At 54.6% G+C, this 9,955-nt stretch overlaps 1 protein-coding gene across 1 annotated transcript in view; it reads left to right on the forward strand.

Annotated features, from left to right (window-relative positions):
- The window catches only part of LOC102458154 (butyrophilin subfamily 1 member A1-like), a 15,310-nt gene extending 10,808 nt beyond the window's left edge, over window positions 1-4,502 (forward strand). The window contains exons 5-8 of the mRNA XM_075918102.1: window positions 1,282-1,386; window positions 2,539-2,559; window positions 2,677-2,703; window positions 3,680-4,502. Of these exons, the coding sequence (XP_075774217.1) occupies window positions 1,282-1,386; window positions 2,539-2,559; window positions 2,677-2,703; window positions 3,680-4,182 (656 nt within the window). The 3' untranslated portion in view covers window positions 4,183-4,502. The remainder of the gene's footprint in view (window positions 1-1,281; window positions 1,387-2,538; window positions 2,560-2,676; window positions 2,704-3,679) is intronic.
- The last annotated feature ends 5,453 nt before the right edge of the window (window positions 4,503-9,955 follow it).

The following is a 9,955-nucleotide window of genomic DNA, read 5'->3' on the forward strand; positions in this document are numbered from 1 at the left end:
ATTCTCAGAACGAGTCCACACATTTTGGCTGAAACTTGTCACTAAAAGTCAGTCTGGGGCAGCCGCCCAGCATGGAATTTTTCTGCCCAGATGGGTAAAGTTTGGCAAAGTCATGAGCAATTGAAGACCATGTAATGGGAGGGGTAGAGCCACCTTAATAACAGAGGGTGTGGCCAGGCCTACATATCTATGCTGGGGAGGAGAAGGGGGAGGGGGAAAGGGAGAGGCTGGTACTACTTTAGCTTGGGGATGGGCAATGATTTTTGCTGAGAGGGGCCTCTCCAAGATTTTGGTAAGTGGTCAAAGGCCGCACTTCTGTGGAGAGGGCGCGGGGCCTGGGACGGCAGGTGGAATTTGGGTTAGAGAACTCGGGTGCAGGAGGAGGTGGGAGGGGTGAGAGGAAGTTTGGGTGAAGAAAGGGTTGTAATCTGGGGTAAGGAGGTTAAATTGCAGTTATCTGGCTAATCGTGTAGTCAATGCAACTTGTATCAACTACTGCTCTGCTCCAGCACAGGAAGGGAGGGAGGAAAGAGGCTTCATTCACTGCATCTGCCTCCAGCAATATTTCTCAGCTCCTACTGGATGGAAATTGGCCAATGGGAACTGAGGGATATTTCTAGGAGGTGGGGACAGCACACAAAGCTCCCTGTCTCTCCCCAGCATCCAGAGCAATTAGCAGCCAGCTCTTTACCGTGTCATGAGCCGCTGTGTAGTGAGGCTGCTGGTGAGGTGGCGACAGGCCGGATCTGGCTAACTGTCTCTTGCCCACCAGCTTTAGATCACCCCTATCTGCCAACCACCCATGTTCTCCCCACCCCAATGTACCCGTCCCCCAAGGAATGCAACATTGTCAGGAGTGGTCGGGCCCTCACTGCACTCCCTGCAACAGCAAGATCGCACACTTCACTCCGCTACCCTGTGGCTCCTGCCACTTCGGGAGTGTGTGTGTGGCAGAGTGCAATCCCAGTGCTCTGGGGTGGCCCACAGGCTGTGTCCCCGGTTTCAGACAGTATTTAATACTAGCAGCAGTGTGTGAGCAGCATCACCTTTTAACATTGCTTTCTGACGGTTTGTACATCTCAGGGAGAAATTTTCCCTCCTTTGGTTCATGCAGTTTCGGATGTTGACTTGCCTAGAAAAGTATAGTTTGTAATTCCACACGCTAGTACAGTGTGAAACAACAAAGGGGATCGGTTCTTCTGGAACACCATTATAGTTTGTCATTCCAAAGGAAAGAATGCCGTTGATTACTTCCAATCTAACGAGGGTGTTGTGTGTTAGATTCCTTTTTCCCAAGAACGTCTCCCTGGATGGTGGTTTGGAGTGTGACTCTGGTGATTCTCTTGGTGTCCATCGGCCTGACCCTTTTTCTGTTCAAATTAAGAGGTAAAGCTCTACTGGGGGGAGGCAGTGTGATGGGAATTGAGAATATTGAGAACTGCCCGTACGAAACGATACTGAGACTTGCTGATGTTGGAAAGTGACAGCAGCTTATGGTGTGAATTTAAATTGATTTTTGTGAAACCAGCGCAGACTTCTGTGCGAACCCGTCCATTTCGGTGGAGTTTATTCAGTGCAGTTTAAACATGTTTCTGTTTCCCTTAAAATCAGCCTAAAACTAGGCTTGCGCCAGTTTAATTAGGCTGAAAATGGAGCCTGAGGGAGTCAAGTTCCCAACTCTAACTGAAAATGGATGTGCTTGTGGCTTGTAACTACCCTTGGCCCCTATGAAGACCCCTGCCTCAGAGGGTGGGTGAGGGTTAATTCTAGTGTGTTCAAAAGATGACTACAGCATTCCTGAATGGCCTGTTATTGTTGAGGTGTTTGGCAGGCTACTTCCAGGGGTGCTGCTTTTCTATTTTATTTTTGTTTTGAATGTGCGCACAAATGTTTAGTCCTGGGCCGGCAGGCTGCACTCCTGTTAGTTTGGAGTCTGCAGTTCCAGGAGGAGGGAGCTGAGCAGGAAACAGCAGAGTTTGCTCATTGTCTTGGTTTCAGGTTAGAGCCAATTCCTGAGGCATCAACTCTTGAGTTTATCTGGGAAGTAAGTGCCCTGGATCCACAGGAGTGGAGCTCTTCCCTCGCTTTTAAACAAGCGCCTCATCCCCTGGAGTCTGCCCCATCTCCAAGGGGTCTCTCTTCCTCAGAGCCTCACCCTTCCTTCAATGAGCATGTGGGATCCAGCCCTCCTGTTTTCACTAGGGCTGTTAGCGTAGAGAACAGACGTTTAAACAATTAACCGATAAGCCTGGATGTATCAGTTAATCCTAACGATGACCTACAACACCTCTGCCTTTTGCTGCCTCTGTTGCAGAGGCAGTGGGGGTAGGGGGCAGCAGGTCAGACCCTAACACAGCCACACCCCGGTGAAAAGTGACTTGCACTGGTGGGCTTACCCTGTCCCCAGTGCGTAGGGGGTACCGATGTTAACCAGTGCCCAGCAGACAGGCTGAAATGATCAGTGACTGGGGGCCAAGTGGAGGTTAATTCACCCAGGAGAAGCTTTTACAGAAGCCTTTTTCTTTGTTTTTCATTCAGGTAAACTTCACACAGAGCTAGGTAAGGGCATGTTCTGTTTGGCTTCTCTGTACTGCACCCCTTTCTGCAGTAACTCTCCCTGTTGCTACTGAATTTCTCAGGCTTCCTTCTCATCCTCACATGTATCTTTGCTTTCAGAGCAGAGGAGATCATTCAGTGACGCAGGTAATTCCAACGCGTGTTTCATCGACGGGAGACCCTGCTCCCTCTCAACATACAAAACACGAGGAAAGGGGAATGTAATTTCCTGGGCCAAAGAACAGAGGGGCCCTGTGGTTCAAGGAGGAAGAGGAAGGGATCAACACAACAACACGCCCTCCTGACACCTCGCTCTACTAATTCTGAAAACGTTCCCAGCTCCGAGTGATTGAGCTGTTATTGTCCCGTTTGATCCCAGTCCTATTGTCAGGTCGAGGCACAAGAGTGACCAGCCAAGTGTTCAAACCAAGGCCCCCGTGTGATCGGTCAAGTTCTGCTTTTCTCCTCCCTTTTCCCTCTCTCTGTCCAACACCAACTTCCTGCTGTTTTAATTCATATTTTCCACTCTCTCCTTCATGGACTCACTTCCTAACTCTCTTTCCCCTTCCTCCTCCACACCCCTCCTTCAGCTCTGAGAGCTCTGTGCTTGTAAACCAACATCCCAACTTCAGACTCTGAAATCGGGGGTGATAATTCTCTTTGGCTGGCCCAGATGAGGAGCGACAGAAATGTAATGGGGGATTTGTTTAATTCTGTCATGGGCTACGGTGCTGGCCCCCACGCCAGACAACGGGTGTCCAAGCATCAAGATTTTAGAATGCAGGGAGGGTGCATCAGGGTAAAGATAATTGTGAATAATGTGAGTGGAAGTCGCTGGGGCTTCCTGACATTTCAAGGTCTTTAATACCCTTCAGAGGGAGACATTCTGTGTCTCAGGCTTGACTTTTTGCTCTGCCACGTCCCTGTCTGCTGGTGAGTGACTCCATCCAGCACTGGGCTGAGACCTCAAAGTGGCTCCCTATTCAGAGCCGGGTGTACTCCGGAGATACAAGAGTCCCAGAGTCACTGCCCAGCTGGGACAGAGTGTCCCTGATGCCATCGACCCCCCCCCCCCCGCCCCCTGCCGAGCTCTGCCCCTCACGCTCTGATTCTCTCTCCCCAGCCAACGTGACGCTGGATCCAGCCACGGCGCAGCGCGACCTCGTCCTGTCGGAGGATGGGAAACGCGTGAGCCGGGCAGAGACACAGCAACTGCTGCCCGACAACCCCGAGAAATTTGACAGTGGTCACTGCGTGCTGGGCCGGGAGGGCTTCACCTCGGGGAGGCATCGCTGGGAGGTGGTGGTGGAGGATGGGGTGCACTGGGCTGTGGGGGTGGCCAGGAAGTCTGGGAGGGGAAAAGGAGCCATCAGCCCTGAAGAGGGGATCTGGGCTGTGGGACGGTGGGGGGATCAGTTCCAGGCTCTCACTGACCCTGTGACCCCCCTGACCCTGAGCCAGGCCCCCAGTAGGATCCGGGTTTGCCTGGACTGTGATGGGGGGCAGGTGACATTTACTGATGCTGGAACCGAGGCCTCGATCTTCACTTTCCCGCCGGGCTCCCTCTCTGGAATCCGACCATGGCTCTGGGTGGGGTCAGGATCCCAGCTCAGCCTGAGTCCCTGAGACATGGGGGTGGAGAGGGACGTCCCAGTGGGGACCTTTAAATCAGCCTGTCCAGTCTCTATGACCCTGGAGGGCTCCCCACCCTCATCTCTATAACCCCGGACTCCCCCCCTTTCTTTTCCTGTAGCCCCAGGGATGGGACAGGAAGGGGGGAGAATGCCTGAGGCTGCAGGAGGAGCCGATGGGGGGCTGGGCAGGGGACAACTAAATTTGGACTGAGGACAGGCTACAAAATGCGGGGGCAGGAGGACAGGGCAGGAGGAGCTGAACCTGAGGTAACAGAGAAAACAAAAGGACAAGTTCAAGTAAAGCAAAACAGACAGAGTGTCCTAAGAAAAGTGTAAAACTGGATATAAAAACAATGAAAGAAACACTCCTGGGGGAGAAAACTGCCAGCAGCTATGGGAGGGGAGGGTATAAACGCAGGGGAAAGAAGGGAGAACGTGAGGGGGTGGGTCTGTGAGAGGAATCGGGGGAGAGCAGAAGAGACACCCAGAAATGAACAGGGACGGAACAGGGCGCCTGGAAATGAAACGGGCGGAAGTCGAGGCTGAAGTGAAGGCAGCTCAAAGGGGCAGAGAAATGTCCCAGTCTTGAGGGAAGGGGAGACGCGCTCACTCATTTCAGGTTTCTACCTTGACCTGGTTGCCATGTCAGTGTCATTAAAACATAAACTGCTCCCCAAACCCGTGGGCCTCTCTGCCATTGGCCTGGGTATTAAAGCTGCTTCTCCGCTCATTTCCACTCTGAGGGGCTTTTACAATATTAAAAAGGGGGGCAGAAAAGACACGTCTGATTTGTCCCTTTTTAAATGTCCCTCCCTGCTGCCATTGCTGGGGGGCGAGGGGTCGGATTTGCTTCTGTGCTGGGTTGGGTCCCCCCAGGCTGTGGTCTCCAGGGGGGTGTTTGTGGGATGGGACCTGCTCCCAGCGACCGTCTCTGAGTATTTATCCTCACTAGGAAGCAGGCAGGGCTGTCCCTAGGGCAACATGGGGACCAGAGCAAACCCCTCCCCTAATGCTGCAGCTCCCCTTCAGTGCTTCCCCCAGCTCCTGCCCCCTTCCATCCCCACTGCCCCCCTTTCCCCAAGCCCCCTCTACTGTATGAAATGAGTCAGGGGATTATTGGGGGGCCGGGTAGAGGGCGGCACCAGGGGCCAGCCCCCCACACCCATCACGGCGGTGCCCCCACCCATGTCCTAGCCCCACTGCGCTCTGCTCCACCATGGGGGCAGTAAGGGCGCACCCTGGGGCCGGGCGGCAGAGGGCAGCGGGCTGGGAGCCGGGCTGGGGGACAGTGTCGCTGTGACTGGGCTCTTGCACCCGCACTGGGCGGGGGAGGGGAAATGGCTGCAGAGCCCTGTGGCGAGGGAGCCGAGCGACCGTTGGGAACCGGTTCCAACCGGATTTTCCCGCCTTGGCGAGAGTTCCGCTCCCCTCAGGGGACCCGCCCAGGGGGTGTATGAGATGGGGGGGGGGGGCGCCAGTCACTGCTGTCTGCCCCGAACCCCCCCCCAGCTCTCTCCTCTCCCCCCATAGCATCCAGGGACTCCCCAGCCTCTGCCCCACATCCCCTGATTCTGGCTCCTTCCCCCAGGCTCTTCCTCTGGGTTCCCTTCATATCTCGCCTGCTCTTTACCCGGGGGGGGAGGGGGGGCTATAAAACGCTGAAGTAAATTACTGGGCCGGAGGCTGAGCAGCCTGGTGGGGGCAGGTCGGAGCTCGGCCCAGAGCCCCAGTGCGGCAGGAAAGGAGCCGAGCCCAGACGGGCCGTGGGGCGGAGACGTGTCCCAGGGGGAATCACAAACCCCCCCAGAGGCAGCTGGGACCCAGGGACATTTCAATGGGGGGGGCCCAGCCGAGGGCAGGGCCTGGATTCAGCCAGCCCTGACCAGGCAGTTTCCATCCGTCCCTCTGGGGTCCCCGGCCCAGAGTCGCTCGTCCCCGGCCCAGGGAGAGGGGGGCAGATTCCCAGTGTCAGGGCCCCTCTGACCCCTTCTCTGCCACGGCCCCTCCCTGCCGGGGAGCGAGCTGCCCTTGGGCTGGGCCGAGACCTCAGGGCTGCTCCCCACTCAGAGCCGGGCGCCCCTGGAGGCAGGAGAGTCCCTGAGTCACGGCCCAGCTGGGGCAGATTCTGTCCCTGACGCCATCGACCCCCCAGGGCCGAGCTCTGCCCCTCACGCTCTGATTCTCCCCCAGCCAACGTGACTCTTGTGCATTCCAACCTCATCCTGTGGGAGGATGGGAAACGTGTGAGCTGGGCAGACACACGGCCCGACACCCCGGAGATTTCTCCTTGAGCCTTGTGTGCTGGGCCATGAGGGCTCCACCTCAGAGACATTGCTGGGAGGTGGAGGTGGGGGGTGGGCGACTGTGGGCTGTGGGGGTGTCCCGAGAGTGTGAGCAGGAAGAGATGGATCAGCTTGAGCCCCAAGGGGGGGATGTGGGGCAGTAGGAGGAACAGTTCCTGGCTCTCACTGCCCTTGAGCTGCCCCCCCCCCCCCCCCCCCGAGTAGGATCCGGGTTTGTCTGGACTGTGACTGGGGGCAGGTGACATTTATCGATGCTGGAGCTGAGGCCCCAATCTTCACTTTCTCACCAGGCTCCCTCACTGGGGAGAAAATCCGACCCTGGCTCTGGGTGGGGTCAGGATCCCAGATCAGCCTCTCTCTCTGAAATTAGCCCCTAAGGCATCGCACACCCCAGTCTCTGTGATCCTGTAAGACTCCCCTGTACCCAGCCCCTGGCTCCTCATCTCTGATCCCTGAAACCTCCTCCGCCCTCTTCCTGCACCACAGTCGTATGTGGGAAGAAACCTCAAGGCTGCAGAAGAAGCAGCGGGGGAGAGGTGGGGTCTGGGCAGGGGAGAGGCAGAGGTGCGGGCTGGGCAGGGGCAGAAGTAACAGCTGGGCTGGGGTGAGGAGGAGGTGAGGGTGGTAGGTCACAGAATTAATCAGGGTTGGGAGGGGGGCTGGGGAGAAGCTGGGAGTAGGGAGATTTTTGTACAGAGCCGGGTCATTAGATCTCATTGGGACAGCCAGAGGGAAAGGGATAAAATGAAGAGAAAAAAATGGGACCAAATCAGAGGCCCATCCCCTGCCCCAATCTTGGGGTCCCTGGGTACATGCTTGGGGGCAGGCTGTCTAGGCCCTGCCTGAGGTGCGTAACCCTCTGCCTAACACTCTGGTGCCGAGCTGACCCTTCGGATTCCCACATGCTGAAACCCCCCGTCTGAGGGGATCTCTGTCCAGAGACATGAAGCAGCTGTGTAGCACTGAACACACACATAGACTCTTTGCACAAGTCCCACCCCGCAGTGCTCTGTCAGTTCACCAGAGAAAGCACAAGAGAGTTCAGATCAGGTCGCACAAAACAACCAACCGGACAGCACCATCCCTCACTAGCTCCCCCCTGCCTTGGGGGTTCTGGGGCCCAGCTGGGATCAGGAAAGCAGGCCAGTGTAGACCACAGAGTTTTGTAATGTGTTATGTAACGTGCTGAATGGGCAGTGTGAGAATGAATGTTCATGGGGCAGGAGAGGGAAGGGAATAGAGTGTGTGGAGAGGTAACAACTTAGATGCCCAACAGTTTCAGAGTCCAGACAGTGGAAGAGGGGAGGGGACTCAGAGGCGTCAAAGTACCATAAATTGGGCCCAATGCAAAGCAGACCGTTGGGGGACATATGGACAGCTTGGAGTGTGAAGAAGCAAGCGCTCTGTTACAAATACTGCCCAGATAAACAGACATTAAGCAGAACGGATGGTGATTGATTAAGAGTTGATGAGGCAAAATGCATAGCCTTGAATAGGAGAAAAGTCCTATAAGAGATGGAGCGCCTTGCATGAATCTCCAGGTCTCGTCAACATCGGAGCATCGGTCCAGACTGAGAGAAACCCCCGCTCCTGCCCCTCACATTGAACTTGTCTGGCCAGTGAGTTAATGTGAGCAGCAGGCTGGTAACTTCAAGCAACGACAAGACGTTGTGTGTGGGTGAGGGGGACACTTTATGAAGTAGACACTAACTGTTTTTCTACTGTATTTGCAATAAATTCAGTATGTTGCCTTTTCCCATGAAAAAGATCCCATGTGCTTCTGAACATAACACCGGGCCCCAAGCTCCTGAGGCTGCTGTCTGCTGGGAGCTTTCCTTTCTGCAGCTTAGCTTCAGGCAGGGGCTGGGGTATTGCAACGCTGAACGGTGCTGCCTGGAATTGTAGCTGCCCAGAAAATCCCTGGCACGACTCTGTGAGCCCCCAAGACTGAGTTATGGGGGGATGTAAGCGTCTGGGAATGGGACAAGCCAATAGGCCCGGCAGGGAGCTGCCTAAGCTAGCCAGTGGGAGGCGCTCACCAGAGAACATAAGAATGGCCAGACTGGGTCAGACCAAAGGTCCATCCAGCCCAGTGTCCTGTTGGCCCACAGTGGCCAATGCCAGGTGCCCCAGAGAGAGGGAACAGAACAGGGAAACCTCACCTGATCCCTCTCCTACCATTTCCAGACAAACAGAGGTTAGGGAAACCATTCCTACCCATCCTGGCTAATAGCCATTGATGGTCCTAAGCCCCACGAATCTCTCCAGCTTTTATTTGAACATTGTTAAATTCTTAGCCTTCCCCACATCCTCTGGCGAGGAGTTCCACAGGTTGACTTTGCACTGCATGAAGAAAATCTTCCTTTGGTTTGTTTTAAACCTGCTTTCCATTAATTTCATTTGGTGACCTCCAGTTCTTATATTTGCGGGACTAAGTAAATAACTTTTCCTTATTTATTTTTTCCACACCAGCCATGATTTTATAGACCTCAATCCTATCCCCCTTAGTCTCCTTTTTTCTAAGCTGAACAGTCCCAGTCTTTTTAATCTCTCTTCATACGGGATCCATTCCAAATCCCAGCTCATTTGTGTTGCTCTTTTCTGAACCTTTTCCAATGCCAGTAGATCTTTTCTGAGATGAGGCAACCACATCTGCACACAGTATTCAAAATGTGGGCGTCCCATGCAGGAGCGGCCCGAGGCCGGCTGCTGCACCTGGCACCCTGGGCGGAGCACCAATTGTTGCGCTTCTGCCTGCACAGCCATCAATGGCCATGATGTCATCATGGGGCACCTCGGCGACTTGTGACATCATCATTGGGCGCCTGGGCCAGCATCATCATTGGACTGCCTAGCTTGCCTACACTCCCGGGCTGCCCCTGGTCCCATGGATTTATAGAGGCAATATGATATTTTCCATCTTATTCTCTATCCCTTTTTAAATGACTCCTAACATCATTTGCTTTTTTCACTGCTGCTGCACTCAGAGCGGATGTTTTCAGAGAACTGTCCAGGATGACTCCAAGATCTCTCTTGAGGAGTTGTAGCTAAATAGTCCCCATCCTATTGTCTGTACAGTTGGGATTATTTTTTCCAATGTGCATTACTTTACATTTATCCACATTCCATTTCATTTGCCATTTTGTGGCCCAGTCACTTGGTTTGGGGAGATATTTCTGAAGTGCTCCGCAGTCTGCTTTGGGCTTAACTATGGAGAGCAGCTTCAGGGGATAGCAGAGTTCGTCTTTTACAGGACACTTAAACAACAACAAGTGGTCTGGGAGAAGGAAGAAGAAGAGGCAATTCCCCTTGATATTTTCATACCCACTGCCCCCCCCCCCCCCCCCCCCCCGCCGGGAGCCGAGAGCCAGAAGCGCGCGCTGCCCCCAGTGTCTGTGTCAGGGCGGGGTGCAGCCGGCCCACGTGACGGGTCCGAACGTTCCACTGTCACTTTCACTTTCC

Source organism: Pelodiscus sinensis, unplaced genomic scaffold (assembly GCF_049634645.1).
Source record: "Pelodiscus sinensis isolate JC-2024 unplaced genomic scaffold, ASM4963464v1 ctg68, whole genome shotgun sequence".
Lineage (NCBI taxonomy): Eukaryota > Metazoa > Chordata > Testudines > Trionychidae > Pelodiscus > Pelodiscus sinensis.